This window comes from Muntiacus reevesi, chromosome 14, assembly GCF_963930625.1.
Source record: "Muntiacus reevesi chromosome 14, mMunRee1.1, whole genome shotgun sequence".
NCBI classification, from domain to species: domain Eukaryota; kingdom Metazoa; phylum Chordata; class Mammalia; order Artiodactyla; family Cervidae; genus Muntiacus; species Muntiacus reevesi.
The window spans coordinates 38,617,488-38,639,063 of record NC_089262.1 but is presented as its reverse complement, the minus strand read 5'-3'; the positions used below and the strand labels follow the sequence as shown (position 1 = coordinate 38,639,063).

General features: G+C 34.4%; 1 protein-coding gene across 1 annotated transcript in view; it reads left to right on the top strand.

The window, feature by feature from the left end:
• The window catches only part of FGF10 (fibroblast growth factor 10), an 89,765-nt gene extending 68,568 nt beyond the window's left edge, over positions 1 to 21,197 (top strand). Inside the window, exons 2-3 of the mRNA XM_065905460.1 lie at positions 13,889 to 13,992; positions 18,248 to 21,197. Coding sequence (XP_065761532.1) covers positions 13,889 to 13,992; positions 18,248 to 18,445 — 302 coding nt within the window. The 3' untranslated portion in view covers positions 18,446 to 21,197. The remainder of the gene's footprint in view (positions 1 to 13,888; positions 13,993 to 18,247) is intronic.
• Positions 21,198 to 21,576: the final 379 nt, after the last annotated feature.

Genomic DNA, 21,576 nt, shown 5'->3' with positions numbered 1-21,576 from the left:
TTCTGAAGCAGAGGCAAATTGCTGGTGATATCTTAATGTTTTGAGGTACTTAATGCCAAAAGGCTTGGACCTGATCTTTAAGTGAATATTTCCCAGATGTGTAGTAGGGTGAAAGGTGTAACAACTAACAGAAACCAACTTCCTATGCATGTTAGACTTACATTAGGTGAATTTTAAGTAAGGATTAATTAGACAGTGAGACCTTATAAGCAGTCAACTTCACAACTCCCAGAGATAAAAGCTGGGGACGTGTTCAGTTGTAACATAAGCCATATGTTGAGAAAGAGAAGTATCAACTAACCAGTGTCTGCTTTCACCTTGTTTATAATGCTTTTTTAGCCAACTTTCTTTTGAAAATCCAATATTCTGGGAAATGTTGAAAAGTTTACTAAAGGGTGAAGCACCTTACATTTTTTAATAAGTATCAGATAAATATTGAAGGAGCAAAAAAAATGTGAAACATTCAACTCCTATGGATGAGCTCATAAATATATATAAAAAAACAAAAAACCTTAAGAATGACAAGAGGAAACTTCTATTAATGTGGCTTATCCTGGACTAGCTTTGTACTGACAGTGACCCTAGGGACACTAGTGCTCTGGAACTCTCTGTCTCCGTGGGAAGCCAGGCTGCCCAGTTTAGGAAGAGGAATTTGGTGCAAATTTACAGTTGTTTGTCCAGATTCAGTAGAGACTAAAGATGAATTGGAACAAGATCTTGCCAATTATTCATTCTTAGGAGCTGGGTGCTTTAACTTGACAAGATTTTGCCACCTAAAACAGCTGTTTTGTGTTGGAGACTACTGGATGGTAAGTTTGCCAGAACTACTTAGAAGGTCTGAGCCATAAATGTCAAAGCAAATGTTTCTGATATTGGGTACATGCTCATTTTGTGATATTTTTCATTTGAATTATCATTGGTTATGGGTATTGGTTTAGATTGGTAGTGTCAAAGTAGAAGACAGTGATATCAAGGTAAAAGCCAGTTATCAAAATGTGTCAGTCAATTAGAAAGAGATCTGCTTCAACAAACAATGAAAATTAGATACGGTCCAAATCATATAAGAAGTCAATCTGGTGCACTTATTTGCCAACAGAGAGAACAAAATCATCAATAATATCAATTCCTCAAATATGTCACGTTATTCTGGATAAAAATATACTGGAAATAATTTTCCTTATGTGTGTTTTTTTCCTTTTTAGACTTTTAAAAATTATTTATTAGCACAGGTGAAATGTTCAGGTTGTAGTTAAGAAATAAATGAAATGTAAAGAATATGTGTGGAAAAATATTTTGCAAAGCAAGTAACTGATATATATGTATATAAAATATATTTTTCTGCCTATAATAAATTGGCCAGAAAATCTTTTCTACCAAAAAACTTAGTGTCTCAGATATTTTGCTTCAATTTAAAGGTCAAAAGCCTCCAACTAATAAAATAATATTAAAAAAAAAAAAAAAAAAAAAAATATCTCTGACTTTTCATGTGATTACCTTACATTGTAATTAGCTAACAAGGGCAACTGAAAAAAGAAAACTATCAGATTCCAAAGAATAGTACACTGCTCACTCTACAGGGTTGCCAATATTTTTGGAGGGGTTGAATGAAGGTGAAAGAAAAAAACCATGAAAATAATTTTCAAGATAGCCATTTAACATCATAGTATGTATATCCCTTGAAGTTTGTGAGTGGGAAGACAGCTAAGAAAATGTCTCTGAAACTCTCATTTTTGAAAATCAAGTTTGTGTAACAGGACAAGACATGTGGCACAAGTCTATGCAATTAGATCACATAGCCTAGAACCACAAACATAATGATTAGCGGCTGTTTTTGTCAACTGGCAGGTTACAGAAACAATAAAAAGAGGAGCTGATGATGATGAAAGAGGAAGGGCATGAAATGGTTGTACTCTTCTCAGTAGCTTTTAGCCCTCAACACAAAGACTTTGTCAAACTTCAGACTTCAAGTGTTGACGGAGAAGCAAAGAGGGATGAGACGGCTTTTTGTTGGCTGGAAGAATAAAGATAGGATCTCCTATCACGCCAGCCAGAAGGCTGTTAGGCATTCAAGATGAAAACACCCAGGGTTTTAGAGTCAGCAAGCAATTGTTTATATTTGGACATTTGTAGCAGACCTCATTTCCTTAACATCCTTGACCAAGTTTTTGAGGTTAAAAAAAAAACATCCAGGTTATGGACTGAGATATTGGACTTTGTGGTAAAAGGACTTCTTTTTTTTTTTTAACTTTTAAATAGGTTCCCATGATTCTACACCCATGGAGGGAAAGAAAACAGAGAAATCTTTGGCTTTGCTGTGATTGAAGCAAATAAAATTTAGTAAGAAAAGATTGAGCAGAACAATTTAGGCTTCGGATTCCATTTTACTCTTGACAGTGGTTCTTTTTTATGTTCAATAGATGGCTTTCATACACAGAAAACATCAAATACTTGTCGATGTGATTTTCATAGGATTACATAGGTCTCATCTGCATACTGAATTTCTCCTTGACATGCCTAGTCCTTGTATCAAAATCCAGAAAGAAATAAGTTCAGTTCCATGGTGACTGTAACCTATCCATATGTGAAAATTTCCTAAGAGAGTTATAATCCTGAGTTCCATTTCCATGTTCTGCCATAGTTTAATCAAAATTTTCAAGCTTTTTAAGGGCATGGCTAGTTTTTAGTTTTTTAAATTTAAAAAATTTAAAAAATTGTTTTTCTAACTGATTTATTTATATAAGATAGATATACATTTCTATTCATTTATCTATTAAATAACCATTACTATGAAATGTATATCCTCTCATGCACTTGAATTTCTGAGTCTGTTTTGGTAAAATATAGAAGCATCAAATATATGCCCTCATAAATCACGACTCTAAATTTGACATCTATTTGGACATGATTTGTAAAAATTCTTATATGGAAACGAATAAACAAGGTTTACTTTGAATTTTTCCCAAGAATAATATACAGCGAAATATTTCAGTGTTTGTACTAAATCAAATTATATTACAATCATGTTATTTTTTCTGACCTTCTTGAATTAGAGGGAGAAGAAACATTTATAAAATTTGAATGGTATGAAAATGTTGAATGTTGATCATTCTTTATAGATGTTTCCAGTAATTTATTAACCTGACTTGCTTAAATAACAACCAACCACTTTACCTAAATGTGTTTTGCCAGTCTGATGACAATTTGACTAATTATTTTCAAATTTGTATTGTCTTTTTAAGCTTCTGTTTTTCTCTACCTATATCCATGCACTAAAATTCTACTCACCATAAATTTTATAAATTATTTTATTTCTGTTGAATTTGATAATTATTTGACAAAACAAGCTAGTCAGAAATGAGCAAATCCATTCAAATGCTTCCTTGCAGTTGAGTATATGAATTAAATAATATCATGAGTCTTTATTTTGGGGAAATGCTTTCAGATTTCAACAAATAAACATCAAGTAGAAACAGTTCTTCAAACTATAATATATGGAATTTTATCTAGCTGAACTGAAGGATATACAAAGAAGGTTTGTTTGTTTTTTTTAGTGTACCCCTAATTTATTTTTTTCAAGTTTTGGCCACTCCTTGCAGCATATCAAATCTTAGTTCCCTAACCAGAGACCGAACCCATGCTCCCTGCATTGGCAATGCAGAGTCTTAACAATTGGACCACCAGGGAAGTCCCTACAAAGAAGTTTAAGTTAACTTTTACTTGAATATTTTTTCCAATTTTTTAAAGGCTTTAACAATTTGGGATAAAATTCAATTGAATAAAATGAGCTACTTGCAATTAGCATGGTTTGGATATGTATTTTAATGCAAGATATACAAAATCAAGTCATTACAATAATTTTAATTTTGTGGTTTTTCTCTATTAACTTTTAGTTTTGATTTTTTCTCTTTTTTTGTCCCCTATAAACTGGATACAAGAAAGCATATCTTATATGCATGAAAACTTAAGTGCATAGTAGTTATAATCTATCATCTGCACTTAAATACTGAACATTCAGTGTGCTTCATTCAGAACGATTTACTAAGATTTGTATGAAGATGATTATGAAACAACACTTGTCTGAAATGCATATATATTATACATACACACATTATATATTAGTTCACTTATTTGCCTCTCGACATTTTTTAAAACTCTCTTACAAGGTCCTGCTGATTATTTGGGACCAGCACCTACACTTATGTTCTCTTATCTGACAGTTTTCACTTTCAAACTTGGATCAGATAGTGTTTTCATTTAAAGGGTGTGTGTTCCTTCTCAAAAGTATACTATTTTAAACTAATTTAAGCATTGGTTTTAAAATAAGATATATATTAAGATAATCCCTGGTCTTTGTCAGCCATGGGAAAACATAAATCATGCGTCAGGTAAAATTTATCCTGTCTAGTAATACCTTTATAGATAGTCTGTTAACTTAAGACAGTGAAACAATAAAAGTAGAGTTTAAAAATCCTTACATAATATTTCATTTTCCATGTATAAATACAAAGAATAATAAAGGATATATGTTGGGTTCTAATATCAATTATCAGATGCATCTCACTAAAGGAGTAATAATCTACTCCTCAACTTGGTTAAGGTATATCTGTTCTAAAAACATCTCTTCCTAGCCCAATGTTGCTTTTCCCATGTTCTGTCTGACTTTTATGCTCATTTTTATTTTTATACTGTCTCAAAATACTCTTTTTAAGTACCAAGGAAAGCCCTTATGTTAATTTCTATGAAAGTATTCCTTCCAATGTACCCTGCAAAATACTGGCTGTGTGCATTACTAGTGACTAGAAATGAACGTGTGACACCATCTTCCTCTCTTTCCAACCTGAGAGAGACCCGTTTTCTTTATCAGTTGTGTGGAAAATAACAGGGCATTTTCATGAACTTTGGAGATAAAATCACTTCTACCTTAGTACATGGAGAAGGAATTAGCAATCCACTCCAGTATTCTTGCCTGGAGAATCCCATGGACAGAGGAGCCTGGCAGGCTACAGTCCATGGGGTCGCAGGAGTCGCACACGACTTGGCGACTAAACCACCACCACCTCCACCACCTTAGTATATGACCAAAAAAACAATCAGTCCTTTTGGTCAAAGTCCAGAGAACCATGACCTTCCCTGAGTATCTTAGTTAAACTTTCCCTTTTCAGCAGAAGCCAGAATTCTTTATTGCAATATGATGAGTTACAGAAATGCATAATTTTATATATGGCAAATGAATCAATGTTTTAATTTGACAAGTATATATAAATAGGTAAAATGTTTTTTGCATAATCAAATAAAAATGTATATACTAAACAGTCATGTTTGTATTTCTTACTATTATAACTATCAACTATCTAAGTAACTATGGGAAGAATCTTTGAAAGAATAAAGAAACATTATATACTATTCCATATCATGCAAAAGCTTTATTAATTTACAAAATACGTGTTCAAAGTGAGCCATGAGCTTGAACTCTAAAACTTGTTGTACAGTAAGTAGCTTAAGCTACTCAGGGCTATTTATTCTTAGCTAGTTTGTGAACACTTCAATGCATCAAGTCAGACTGTTTCTTACTAGAAATCCAACATTAAGATGTGCTCTACTAACCCATTTTATTCTTTTCATTAAATTGAGGGAAAAAGATATTTAGATATTACATTTAGTTGTATTTAAAAAAATTATTTCAATTTAGTAAATGTGATAGACATTTTATAGGAATAACTTTAGAGTAATTATATTGACATGGTCATCCTTTAGCAAAGTATATCATGGAACAATTCTTCTAATCCTTTATGTTGGCTTTTAAATTTTTTCTTACTTTATTAATAAAATGCAGCGGTCAAGCTCAACTAGAATGAATTGTTTCTGTGTAATGAGCAAGATAAATTAGTCTATAAAACATTAAGTAGATTGAAAACTTTTGCCTGGCTGCCAACAGTTTTTAATGTTTATAGGAGCCTCATGTTGTAGTAGAAAGAACATGTACTAACTATTTATTTCAGGCTCTAAGTAATCTTTTAGAGGTGCTTGGATAAGTCCCTGGATATCCCTATGTCCCCTGGTGTCATCTATTACAGAAGGGAAAGAGATAAACCAGACAATCTCTAGATTTCATCAAGCTCCTCTCCGACTCCACAATTTACTAAGACCTAGCTTTTTCTTAAGCCTTAAATGACCTGAACTTTCCTCACAAAAATAAATGACATGAAGCTTTCTTATTTAGCAATTTTAGCCAGTTTTGAGGCTTTAAAATCTTTAAACTAATCAGAAGTTTTGTTTGAACCAAAAATATTTCTCAAAATAATCTATGACAATTCATGTGAGGGCTGGGAGAAGGGAATAACACCTTTGATATGCTTACCAAAGCCTCTTTATCATAGTAGATCTAATTTAAGGAGTTGGCTGGCCTTTTCTAGTACATAACATGTTTCTAGTATTATTTTGCATTGTCTATAGATTTATCCAGCAGTAGTAAGATTGCAGGGTTGTCCTTTATTTTAATATGGTTAGTACTTAGACCAACATTTCTATATAGAATGACAGACTTTCCTTCCCTCCAATGCTCAGTGCAGAGACATAAACCACATGAGGTTTCCCTCGGGCTTTTCCCCTAAATGTGAAATGTATGAGATATGATAGAGTAGGGACAAAGTAGGCTGTGATTGTAAGCCCAGGCAAGAAATCAGGAATTCTAACACTTTAGAATTTTTTTTTTTGGAAGAATTAGTTTACTAAAGGAAATGGGAAAAATGAAAAAAATAAATAGTTTTATAAAACTTTATATATATTCTCTGACAGAGAAATAAAGTTTACCTTTCAAGAAGAAATATTTTCCATATTTACTCTTTGCCTTATTATGGCCTTATTACCTACCAATCAAATGAATTGTGCTGGATTTTCCTGAGAGTACCTTCAGCCTCCCTTTCTAAACTCTTTCTGTTTTATGCTATTTCCCACCATTTATTCCATTGTAAAATGGGATCCAATGTCAATTATCTTAGGTCACAGCAAATGACTCAAACATGTAAGAGGTTCACTGTTCTTTTTTCAGGATTACTGGCAGTTGGAAGTAGAGCAAGGGGCACACAAGCTTTTCTAGGTCTTTATTTCATGCAAAATTAGGCTTACTAGGCTTACTATTTTTCCTCATATTGCAGTTAGTTAAATTTATATCAGTACTTACTATGTACAATACTCAGGAATTTGAAATAAATTCTTATCCTTAGAAACATGTGATTTATCTCAATATAGATCTATCCTAAGAACACAGAAGGTAATATCTGAAAACACACAATATTAATAATTATCTATGTCCTGATACAGTTCAATAAAGTTAAAAGAACAACCAAAAAAACTCTGCTAGTGAGGAAAAAACTTAGAAAATATTAAGTTTACTAAATCTATTGATCTAGCACAGTGTCATGAAGAGCCACATTAGATGGTCATCTGCAAATATTTATTGACTTATGATCAATATGGAAAACTTCAGAGTCATATTTCATTTGTAATAAAAATACCATAATGAGATGAATCTTGAACACACTTTAACATTTGTTTATAACTAGGGAATAAAGTCTCTGGATTGTATTGTTTCTGATAGTTTTAATGTTAGGTCAGTGGTAGTGGTTAAATTACAGCATAAGTCAATTAAAATATAGCTTTAAATTGAGAAATGTTTTAGAATTTGCCACCATACTCATCAATCAGACCAAGCTAGTCACCGAGTTTAACCTCTGACTTGAAGTACCAGATGAGAATGTAAAAGGTCATTGTGTGTTGTAGCAAATTGGCAAAGGTATATCTCATTATATTATATAGGGATGGTAAGGATTTTCTGCTAATGTAGGTCCTGTTTCTGTGTGCAATTCTAAAAGAATGTCAAGGGTATCTGAAAGAACTGTGGCTGATAGAGAAACTAAATATCTCTATTGCATTATGCTGAAAAGGCAGTCAGAGTCTATAATAGTACAAGGGGGACCAGCTTTAGATCAATGAGCAGCCCACTCTGGTATCATCCCTTTAAAGGTAGTGAGATTGTTCTAGAGGGTGGGAGATCAAGGGGATCCCTACAGATCTGTAACAATTTCATGGCCATCAGCACAATTTTAAGGGAACGAAACAATCATTTAATTCTTAGAGTGTCCAATGCCACTACAATTACCCTATGAAAATGCCTATAAAATACTTCTTTAGGAATAGTTGAAGGCACTTAAGTTTCCACCAGCATTCCATACCCTTATTGAGGAGAAGAAAATAAAGATTCTGCTAACAACATTATTGTAAGTCTTCAAAGAACTGACCACAGACAACAGTATACTATATTTGTTTGTAAACTCTAAATCTACATTATCTCACTTATGCAGACATTGAATCTCACACCTATAAAAAACAAGCAAAAGAAAAACCCAGTGCTTCTTTCCACATTCTTTAATAATTTGCTTTGACATTAAGTTGTTACCATTATTTTGTGATTTTGTTTCTCTGCGTGTGTTTCTATCAGTGCTTTTTTTTTTTTTTTTTAATATCAGAGTCCTGCTCTGTCTCTGAATGTAGTATATACAACACTGTGTGGTCCTGGGACAAGCAAAATCAGCACTGCCTGGGAAATTGCTAGAAATTTAAATTTTCTGGTCCTACCCCAGATCTACCAAATCAAAAATCCAAAACATCTGTGTTTAAACAAGACTTCCAAATGATTCTGGTGCATATCCTCAAGTTTTAGAACTACAGGTATAGAAAACTAGTTAACTTCACACCATTCTGACTCAGCAGACAGTAAATATCTATCCAATAGTCACTGCCTGGCATGGCACTAGTGGTAAAGAACCTGCCTGCCAATGCAGGAGACGTAAAAGACGCAGGTTCAATCCCTGGGTCAGAAAGATCCCCTGGAGAAGGGCATGGCAAGAGGAGCCTGGCAGGCTACAGTCCACAGGGTCTCAAAAAATCAGACAAGACTGAGTATGCACGCATACACACACAAACACACACACACACACACAATCTCCATATATGAAGAAGGAAATGAAAGACCATGAAGATATAGGGGCCAAGTTATTTTTTTAACAAAGTTACCAAGAAAACTTTAGTTATCAAGAAAATTATTCTATATGGAAGTGAATCCCTTTGTGCAGACTAAATGGTATGCGTCTCTAAAATACTTTTGAAATCTAATAGTCAAGTGTTTGCTAGAATATGGAGAGAACTATCTAAACAGATTAAAAAAAACCTTTATTGTTGACTTTGTTATCATTTGCCTGAAAGTAATATTAAACATTTATACTTTATAATTTGCCAACTTTTCCTGTGGAGAATACATTTTGGCACATCCTCTAACTTTTATTTTCATTTTATTTGGATATGAAATTACTAATTCATCTCAAGATTTTACAAAGGTCACTGTCAAAGAAGAAATATATTTAATAAATACCCAGTTTTTCTCTACTCAGCCAGTACTGGACTAACCACTTATGATTTATTCATTCAATAAATATATATTAAACATATATTATGAACTATATACTTTCTAATAACTTTTTTAAAAAGATCACTATGACTGCTGATTCTTTGAGAAAGATACACCATTAAGGAGGTAGACCCAGACTGATCCTAAACTGAATACGATATTTGAAGCCAGTTACGCCCATGCTATTGGGTGTGGCCCATAATCTCAGAGATATACAGTATAAATGTGATATCAGGCCAAGGAGGTCTATAGTTCTTTCTTTAGTAGGATATAATAGATCTGTCTGGGCCACTGAACAGTTCATGGGAAAGAGACAGATTTAGCTTAGAGAGGATATGATTTGTGTAACATACTAATCATGACGTGTTTCAGCACCCTGACTAAAACTATCAAACTACATACACAGCATTATAATCTATTTTGTGTTAAAATGTTTAGAAAAAAATTATACTTGACTAATTCTGAATTCACAAGTCTGTGACATTTATTGAGCTGCTTCCATGTTTCACAAATCATTTTTTTGAAAAGTCCATTCCTCATCCAGGAGAGCATCTCTTCTACTCAGGCAGAACCCTTACATGTACTGAGGGTCCCCCACAAAGTGCAATCAGTGGGGAGAGCCCACAGCGGCTCAGGTATACGTCGAACTCTTTCCGCTCCTCCATGCCTTTCATCACTCATTCACTTTTCTCCCCTAAAATGTTCCCATAAACTTCTCAGTTCCCACCTATTAAAATCCTACCCCCAAAAGGTTCATCTCAAATACCAACCATCTTCTTCAGGATGACTTCTTTACTAGAAGCCATGGCAGCATATTTTATCTCTAATAGAGCACTTAACATATTTACTTTGTGTTGTAATTACTTAAATTTTTCCTGTCTTTATCCTAATCGGTTTTAAAACTCCTTGCAGGGAAAGATTGTGTCTCATCTGTCTTTTCATCCTCCATAGTGACAGCTATCACAAGCCCTGCACATGGGTGCTTCGTACATGCTAGCAGAGGATAAGATGGTTGGATGGCATCACCAATTCGATGGACATGAGTTTGAGCAAGCTCCAGGAATTAGTGATGGACAGGGAAGCCTGGAGTGATACAGTCCATGGGGTCGCAAAGAGTCGGACAGGACTGAGTGACTGAACTGAACTGAATGTTCTAGCCGAATTAATTTACTCAAATAATCTCCAGGATTGATTTCTATATGCAAATTCTGTTTATCCAGGAGAGGATAATCAGATTTTGCATCCATTTTTTGCATTTCACTGCCCCCTTGTATGTATCCATTCTGTTATTAATAAATCACATTTACTTTCCTTTTCCTGTTATAACTCAATGGACATGAGTTTGAGTAAACTCTGGGAATTGGTGGTGGACAGGGAAGCTTGGCATGCTACAGTCCATGGGGTCACAAAGAGTTGAACATGACTGAGCAACTGAACTGAACTGAACTGCCCTTTACCCACAAAATTATTGAATTCTGACTTACTGATATATGATGTATCCAAAAGTTTATTTTCAGAACTCAAAAGAACTTAAATCATCCAGGTCTTCTTTGTATTTTGAAGCATACTGAAGGTTTTCAAGCTAGCCCTAACTGATTATAGAGTAAGAAAAATGGTTAGCTGATTGGTGAATTCTTTGAATATTGTGTTTCTATCTTGTGCAAAACAAAAAGAAACCAAAGAGTTTCTGAGCATAAATACAATCTACCATGTGCAGTGCACTCAGAAATAATCAGTCGAGGATTTGCCAACATTTATTTCACCAGAACAGTTTTGCTTTTGCCAACTCAGTCTGTTACTATAGTTTAACTCTACTTGTTCTCATTTAAAAACTTTAATTCTTTGCTGAAATCAACCTTTTTCATTCTAGCAATTTCCAGTTAAAAAGCATACATAGGGCTTATTGTATAATTTACTGACAGTACTTACTTGCCTTTTTTGGCAGGTAAAACAAATAGCAGCCTATATATTTGCCCCAGATTCCTATCATTGCCTTGTTCTATATCCTCTGCTTGTGACATAAATAAAGCATATTAGATTTCCTTCCCTGACACTCAGACATCATCCTCCATGGCATGCCAAATCCTTTGGGAGGAAAAGCACATTATTAAGTTGTTAAAGACGGATATCTTGATGAGTCATTTTGTCAGTTGGTTTTGCAGCAGAATTCCCTTGTAGAAACAAGAAAGAAGCAAGAAATATGATGGAGAGGCAACACAGTCAGAGACAGAGATGAAAACAATCTGAAAGTGAGAGGACATAGGTGTTGGGTCCCTCATAATTGACCTATGTCATTTTCTCACCTTGTGTATGAGTTATAAAACCTCAGTATCATCATCCAATTTTTCATCTGTAATTGAGAATAATCCTACCTCAGATGACCACTGTGAAAATTAAAGAAATGAAGTAGAAAAAAGTACTTTTTAACATGTGCAAATAAATGTATGTGCTTGTCCCTTGAGGACAACTACTAGCATAGGGAATGGGATATCAAAAACACAGATACTGATTTAATATCTTGTAATAACTTATAATGGAAAAGAAACTGAAAGACACCCACGTACATGTGTAATTATTTCCTTCTCCAGGGCATCGTCCCAAACCCGGGTCTCCTGCATTGCAGGCAGATTCTTTACTGTCTGAGCTACTAGGGAAGCCCAAAATAGCCTATAATAGCAAAGAATCTGAAACACACACACACATATATATGCACATATATTGTTGTTGTTCAGTTGCTAAGTCGTATCTGACTCTTTGCAACACCATATGTATATGAATATCTTTGCTGAATACCTGAAGATATCATGACATTGTAAATCAACTACACTTCAATAAAACAAAACAGAACAAAAGTACGGATACTGTCTCCCTCACTCTTCACACTCTTCCCTTGTTTGAGCTTGCCAGAAGAGATCTGTCTCACCCTGTTAATGAGGAGGTGTGCTGTGTTAGGTCGCAGGCTTCCTATAGGATATAAGAACAGAATGGACCATGGCAGGTAGTCTGGCCCAAGTCCCTCTAGTGACGTCAGCTTTGCTCTGGGGCATGATAGCCCTTCTACTAGCCGTAACATGGCTAGCATGGCTTGTCAGAAGAAAGAAAAAAAGGTGTCTGTGTTTGAAGGACACTCTTTCTTTTTTGGAAAAATATAAGCACACAATATGTTGACCACATTTAGGATGGTGTTTCTAATGATAGGAAGTACAGGATAAATGCTAACTTAATCAGCTTTCTGATTTTATGGGCTAAGCTAGTGGGAATTTGTATGTCTTACTCAGGATTTACATAGCCTGTTGAAGAAGAAGTTTCAAACTCTGTGACTGTTAGAGGAAAACTTTCCTCTCATAATAATAAAGAAGGCACTGAGCTCTAGGCAATGTCTAATTGTTTTATATGTACTCTCATTTAATCCTCATAAAACTAGAAGGGAGGTGCTAATATGTTGCTCATTTTACAAATGGAATTGAGGCGTAGGCAGTTCAGTGACTTCTCCTGTGCCCATTCACTGGTAACTGCAAAGCCAGGCTTCAGACGCAGTCTGGATTCAGAGGCCTTTGCTAATCACAGTGTACTTCTCTTCCCTGAGACAGCTTTCCCAAGAGTTCAAAAATAAGAAGCAGGTATAGTACCTGAGGTCCCTTTACCTAAGCTAGGGCGACATTTTAAGTAGATAGCTTACCTACCAACTTTTCAGAGAAAATTATCTTTAAATGCACTAACCAAAACTTGTGTATTAGGAGAAAAGATCTCTTACCTATCACTTTCCAGCCCCCTTAGTTTTTCTTTCTAAGAAAAAAAGAAACTAAAACTTTCAAAAGTATTGATGGATTCTCTCCCAACCCAGACTAGTAATTCTGCTATTTTAAAGACAATGTGGACATTGGGATTAGTCTCTCTGTATTTTAGAATGTCAACACATTTGCCAAAAACAAATTTATCAGTTAAATGCAGCCAAGAGATTTAGTTTATCTGAGCCCTACAAAGAAGAAATAGTTTACCAGTGTTTCTACAGATTGAAGTAAATCTGACATATTATTGACATATGCTATAGATTTAGTTTAATACCATAGTACAGATGTGTGCTCTGATAATTTTTTTGTGAAATCTAGGCTGAGATGAGTAGAGTTGTTTCAATATTTATAGGGTTGAAAATGCAGAGTTAGCAAAGGAAGTATTTTAATTAAAACAATATTTGCCCCTATATGCTCAGAGTAAAATGCAGGGGAATTCATTTAAAGACTATTTTTTTCCCACATAGTGACTATGTTTTTAGGCAAAGTGGAAAAGGTGTGTTTCGCTCCCCCCCCCCCATCTTTTTGACTTGGGAACCATTAAAAATGAACAATAGCTTCTTCTGACCTTTATTTCTTTCAGTTAAGTATATGTGACTCTTCAAGTTCAGCCTTTTGAAATTGTATGTTGTAGGTATCCTGGAGATAACTTCAGTGGAGATCGGAGTTGTTGCCGTGAAGGCCATTAACAGCAACTATTATTTAGCCATGAACAAGAAGGGGAAACTCTATGGTTCCGTAAGTATTCTGCTTCTAATTGAAAAATCCAGGTCAGTAAATTATTACCAGAGTTTTGCAATGTTTCCTCAGACATTAAATAGCTTTGTTATCATTCTAGTGCTAGTAAATAGAACCACAGAGGGCTGGTCACCAAGAGTTTCAAGGGCTGGCAAGGCAGCTCTTCCAACTCTATAATCTCCTCTGTTGTTCACTCATTAGTCTACCACACAGGCAGTTGCTGGCATTCATATCAGTCAAAGCTTTGAATGCTAATATTCTGAGCTAACCAGTCAGACTCTCACGGAAGCATTTGGCCAAACTGCCGTGGTTGCTGCAGACATCTTGAAGAATCAGTGAAAATAAAGATCTTGGATAGAGCCGAAAACCACATGCTATGTATGTTTGTGTGTTATAGCCAGAGATAAAACAGGGGCATAAATGTTTTGTATTCTGTTAAAATCTGAAATGGGGAGACACATCAAGAAATTCATAATTTTCTGTTCTGTTCAGTCAACTTCAGAATTTTATTTATCTGAACAATAATTATTAATTCACTGATGGAGCTGATACCCAGCCAGTGCTTTGGGTACATACACCCCTGTGGTCCATAGCAAGTGTCAGGGAATATCACTTTAAAATGTGTAAATAAACTTATTTTGTTGATTAGTATAAGGATGACTCCAGTGCCTGCCTAGGGCCAGCAGCTCTCAAACTTGAGTGTCAGAATCACCTGGTGGATTTGTTGAAACACATTTCCAGATTTTCTGATTCAGTTAAGTCTGTAAGACTTTGCATTTCTCACGAGTTTCCAGGTTTTTACCAATTGGTACCCACAATTTGAGAATCATTGGAAATCGGCCCTGTCATTGGTCTGGATATACAATAGCTTTGTATTTGATTCCTGTAAAACCCACTTATAATTGGAGAATCAGACATACTTTGGGTCAATTTCTTTGATTAGAGTAAATGCTTTTTGGGTGAATGGGTCAGAAAAATTTTAGTTAAATTTTTCCATTGTATGTAACTCTACTACTGAACCTAGAAGACTAATGGACCATTTAAAACTGTGGCTCCATTTGGGAGTTCATAGCTTAACCACTTTGGAGATATTCTTGTTTTTCTTTTCAATAAACATGCAGAGGTCCCTTTCCTCCTTAATCTATTATATGAGAATTACTGAGCGAGAGGTCCAGGTGTATATTCTTTGAAGACTTACTAATACACAGTCAAAACCAATGCTTTAAAGTGAAACCTAATAAAAATTGAGATTGAGAGAGAAATGTAAAACTCTTAATTGCAATAAAAGATTGAAATGATTTTTAATTGATAAAGTATACTTCTTTAAAAAGGTGACATCAAGGAAAAATGGATAACTCTCAAATGTCATAAAAGTGTTTAATACTTTTCCTTCCATCCCCCTACTTTTTCTTCTGTTCCAACACAGCTCATGCCCTGAGTCTATGCCTCTTCTTGAGCTCTAAGACCTGTGACTTATTTCATTCTCTATTTCTAACGTAGATGCCCAGTTGCTTTCTATCACATCATACCATTTTAATGATCTCCAACGGCATTTATCAGATATTTCTCTCAATAATGTGCTTGTTGTTGACTGTCTTCTCAGAGTAGATTGTGAAATTTGAGAGGACAAGGCTCGCCTTGTCCCACTTTCAGTCCTCGGAATCATACAATAAAAGATAGTACAACGCATAAACCACCTCTCCAAGTAGTTCAACCCATCACAGCTAACACACTCCACTTTTAGCCTGACTCAGAAATGAGCTCTTTCTCTAACCATTGTGCACTGTTTTTTCTATTTTGCATTACCACCAGGAAGAGTAAAACAGTATGGCTTGTTCAAAACTAAATTAAAAATCTACTAAAATTCAGTGTCTTATTCAGGGCAGAATAGGACTAGGAGCTACTAAAATTATTCATGAATACACATTCTATATAATTCTGTATGGACAGAAGAGCCCAGCGGGTGACAGTCCCTAACGTTGCAAAGAGTCAGACATGACTGAACAACTAACTTTCATTTTCACTTTTCATCAGGTGACAACTCTAATAATCCCTCTGTATTTTTTTTCCAGATAATTTCCACTGATTCCATAGCCTTTTTGAAAATAGCAATTAGGTAAAAGCCTAAAGTGATTGATTAAACCAGCTCTATAAATTCTATTCTCTTAAATACTTTCCTTGATTCCCTTTTGGGAAACATATCTCCCTTATATTTTCATTATTTGCCTTCTGATCAATGTGTCTATTGTATTATATTGTATATTGAGTTTTCTCCTGACTGATGGACTTAAGTAAATAATGATAGTTTATAAAACTGAATTATATAGAATAAGCACTTATAGGGCATGGTTTAAAAACTGAAGAAATTTCCCAGGTAATCCTGAGAAAATCTAAAAATCTTTTTTAAACTACCAAAACTCTACTTTTGAGATCTTGGTCTAGCCTAGATTTTTTTAAAACCTTTAATATTTATTATTCACCTAAATGCTGTGAACAACTATAGATTCCTAGGTCTCCTCCAGAGATTCTGATAGAAAAATTTGACCAATGATCTAAATATTCAGTGGTCTAAACACCAGAGATGAGGAGTCTAATACAAGTGTAATTGACTTTCAGAAATGTTTCTCTATAAATTAATTTTTAAGCAAAAATAAATTTAGCATCCATTCATACTTTTTTATATATAGCTCCATTTCAAATATAAATTCTTCCATAGTCTCTAAACTATACCTTCTTTATTGAAAAAATATAATTGCTCATGTAAAAATATCCTCTTTGCTTTTAAACCCATATAGTTTCAGATAGACTAGGATGAATTAAGAGAAAAAATAAACTCAAAGTAAGAATTCAGATCATCTCTAATGCATAATTTTTTGTTATGTTAAAATCATTACCTTAAATAATTTATTTTCTTCTTACTTTCAGCCAAATAAGTCATCACTTGAACATTACATTTAAATATTCTTTATAGAAGAGAAGCATAGAGGATAGATTCCAGAAAACAAAGCTTAAACTGATTACATTAAACTATACCTGCTCATTATGGTTCTGATAATGTTCAAAATTCAGATCTAGTCTGCAGAAACCTGAATTATTTAGATATACACATAGTCAAAATTTCCAAAAGTCCCGAAGTGAGAAATACTGAACTGCACAGTAGAGGCTTCAACCAAAAGATGCCTATAGTTTTCAGATATATTTATATAGATAGATAGATGCCCCTGGTTTCCATAGAGAAGATAGCCCCAGAAGGAAAAAAGCCCCAGTTCCTTTTTAACTGCTTTAGTTTGTGTATAAAGGAAAAGGAATATATCTGAAGTCAGAGTTTTGAGATTAGTAAGGTATCTCCTTTTTGCTATTCACTCCTGAGAGAAAATCTGGATTTCTACAATCCAGATTTCTGAAATGAAAGAGATATCAATCTTTATCACAAAAGATCCCATCCCTTAAAAAAACTTTGCCATTTGAAATGAAGTCAAAAGACTATGGCTATAAAGTGGACTATGGCTACAAGTCTTCAGACTTATACTATATAAGCTGTGCTAGTCACCAGATTTGTAGTTTCTCTGACACAGAAATTCACAAAGCAGGGTTGTCTCATGTCCTACTGTTCAACTATTTCTAAACCTCAGAGTAAAGTTGGTCAAAATTCCTAGTTATGGAAAATTGTGAATAATTTACAAAATTGAAAAATCTGGTATTTGGAAAAGAGAAGGATATCCCTCATTCCCAGGGCCTCTTGTTTATCTAGAGCTATTATGGTTTTCAGATCTGCTTTCTTAACAATGTATATATATTTATTGTGGATTTATAGGTAAATAAACTTTGCCAACTTGATAAGCCCACCTTTTCCCTGTAATTCTGTTTTTCCCATGGAACCTCAATTATTACTCCGAAAAAAAAAAAAAAGGATGATAATAACATTCTTTATTATTTGTTCATCATAAACATTGTTACTAGAATGCTTGTTTCTTAATAATCATTCTAGGCACTTAAACATGTCATACTCAAAGCACATCAGCTCCTTAAAAGGGCCCCAAATGTGGTTATGATGATCGATTAAAGTAAACTGTGTGTAGAATGTTTTGTCTTTTCGTTTTATTCTTCTGTTGTTGATGTTTTGTTTAAGCACACAACTTATGTACAGATGACAAAAACAATAAAACTGAGGAAGTGGAGTTCTCTGGATGATTTGTGTAAAATGGAACCAAGTGTCACCACCACAGGAATAAAAGATTTTCTTTTTCCCTTACAGAAAGAATTTAATAATGACTGTAAGCTGAAGGAGAGGATAGAGGAAAATGGATACAATACCTATGCATCCTTTAACTGGCAGCACAATGGGAGGCAAATGTATGTGGCGTTGAATGGAAAAGGAGCTCCTAGAAGAGGACAGAAAACACGAAGGAAAAACACCTCAGCTCATTTTCTTCCTATGGTGGTACACTCATAGAAGAAGGCAATGTCTGCAGATGCAGTAGAACCAAAGGCTCTTTATGAGGCGTAGTTGGTGTTCTTTATGAAGACAGTACTTCACAAGGCAAAGACACATTGCAAATGTCTGCTTGCTTGAAAGAAAGGAAGCCTTTGAAGGTTTTTGTACTCTCTACTGACATATGATGTTCTCTTAATTAGTTCTGTATCCTGCCTTGTGATCACAATATAAGCAGATCAAATGGATGGAATTTATCCCCAAGTGAACAATATTGTGGCTCTTTTGGGGTTAAGTTTTTGTTTATGTTTTTGCTTTTCTCCTCTGAGATAGAACTTAAAGGACAAGGAACAATCTGTTGAATGATCTTCGGGAAAGTTATTTATGGAATACGAACTCATATCAGAGACTCTCATTGCTCATTCAAGCCTAATGATTCAATGAGCAGTAAGACATGCAAGCATTTACTGGAAAGCACTTGGGTCATATATGCACAACCAAAGGAGCTTTGCGAGTGACGTCATGGAAGAATCGGATAGGATTGATAAATATAAACATGGTAGTGTAAAACTGTTCTAACCAAACAAATAGCAATGGTATGCTTGTGCATTCTGCCTTCATCCTTTTCTATTTCCTTCTAAGTTATTTATTTAATAGGATGTTAAATATCTTTTGGGGTTTTAAAGAGTATCCTCAGCAGCTGCTCTCTGTTTTACCTTTTCTTTTTCTTTAGCACACCACATGCATATTCATGACAAAGTGTTTTTAAAACTTGGCAAACACTTCAAGAATAGGAGATAAAATTGGGAAAAGAGTGTGAGTGCCCCATGTGCTATCTGTTGACTTAATCTGCACTTCTGCCATAAGGAACCATCAACAATAAACATGACAATACTACAACATGGCCTGAGTGAGAGATATCTGCCATCATTTAAAAACATACATCACTCCTAAAGCTTCCTTTCCTAAGCAATAGACCAAAAAGCCAAATTCTTCTCTTTTAATAAATCAGTGGGCCTCCAAAAGTATAGTAAAAGAAATAAAATTAATTGTCAAATACATTTTAATAGCATAGGCTCATTATTTACTAATGATTTTTTGCCATATGTCACAGTGGTAAATGATGAAGAGGCTGTCTGCCTATATAAGAACACCACTTTACAGGTCTCACATAGTGTATCTCTCCCATAGGAAATATCAAGGAATTTGGTATGAAGTGCAACCCTCCCCTCCCCCCACCCCCGACAGGGGCTTAAACTGAGCAAATATATCCTGGTATATGTGTAATTATATGCTGAAATTTGTTCAAATGGTATGATCTAGCCTTTACAAAACCAAATAAAACTTATTTTCTGTAAATTTAAAGAGCTTTGGAAGGTTCCATAATGTAATCTTATTGAAATTCATTTTGTTAGAGCAGGTATAGAAAACAGTACAGAAAAGCGTACCAGTCATCATCACATTGTATTCCACTAAATAAATACTTAAACCTTATTTGCAGTGTCTGTAGTGATTTTTAAAAGTGTAGAAAAATACTGTTTGTTCTAAATACTTTAAGTGATAACTATAAGATTATATTGATACTGCAGTTTTATCTTAATATTTCTTGTTTTGAAAAGGTCTGTTTATTTTTATTATTTGACACAGTATTTTGGTACAAAGGAAAGACTTACTAAATGTGTCTTTTTACTAAAGTTTAAGCTCTAGCAAGTCTGGTGTTTTATCATCTTCTCTAATAACTTAATTGTGTCAATGCTTAACCAACACTTCCAGTTAATCTGTTATTGAAAAATTAGCTTTATTAAGAAACTTTCCCATAAAGTAATTCCATTAAAGATCATATTTTTCTCATTCCTTACAAAAGTTGGAATTTCAAAGGAAATGCATTTGAGGCAGAATGTTTTGGCTTATGGCTAAACTTGCATTTTATGGTACTTGACTTCCAACTTGCTTTTTGACAAATGGGATTCTAAAAATGTTTAATTTTGTGGTTGGAATCTGTATGTTAAAATTTAATTGGTAACTGAGTCTGAAAACTATACTGTAATGCATTCCTATGAGATCTAGATTATCTTTGTTGTTTTATTTTAAAATAATAATTGCACCTGACACATGAACATGGACCACCCACAACCAAAATTAAATGTTTGGTGAGACAAATATAGTATTAGATGACCATGGTAACAGCAAATAGGGCACAAACTGGATTCGTATTTCACATAGCCATTTAGATTACCAAGAGACTATGTGTAAACAGTCATCATCATGGTACTCAAAACACTAAAACAGCTTCTAGCAAAATGTATCAAAGCTTGCAGAAGCCAAAATAGAAAACATCTCCTTTACCTCTCCCCTGCCTCACCCCCAGAATACACACATGGACAGAAAAAAAAAGACAGAAACAGTTTGGTAAAGAGTAATGAGATTCTCCTGCATTTAAAATGGCATCTTTGCTTGATATTGAGATAGAATTCTGGTCCCCTTTGCAGCTGGATTGTGCTACTGAAGGAAAAATGGCTCCAGTCCTGAATGTTTTTGTTTTTGTTTTTTTAATCATGATTTTGGTAGCTCTGCCTCTGTAGGAAGTGTGAACCCTGGCTACATGTCAAGGTGCTTCAGTCACAAATGTGTATCCATCTGAGTGTTGATTTCAAGGAGACTCCTCATAAAGATATAGATTCCCTCCCTCCTCCTACCTCCCAAAAGGCTGAACAGTGTATAGTATGTTACATTTAAATAAATCAATAAAAATACTGGGTAAAGAAAATAAAAATATTGTCCTTGTTTGTTTTATTAGCCTAAAACTATACCTGGTAATTAAGAGAGACGCTCACGTGTTGTGTGCTTGGCAGGATGTGGTTAAATGCCCCACAGCCCCAAACAACAACAGAAAAAAAGTCACTTAAACATTTGTAAGGTTTCTTTAATGCTTTACATGTGTGAGTCAGCTATCCTTACTCTAATAACAACCAAATGCTTTCGATTTTTTCTAAGTATTCAGGTCCACCTAGTTTACACAGTGGATAAAGAAGGATGAATTGAAAACAAGGATGGCTTGTGAAACAATGAAAGACTTTTGGAGGAAAGCCAGGAGGCTGCAAAATCTGATTTCAAGGGGATGGAGTAAGTCAATGAGTTTGATTTGAAAAGTA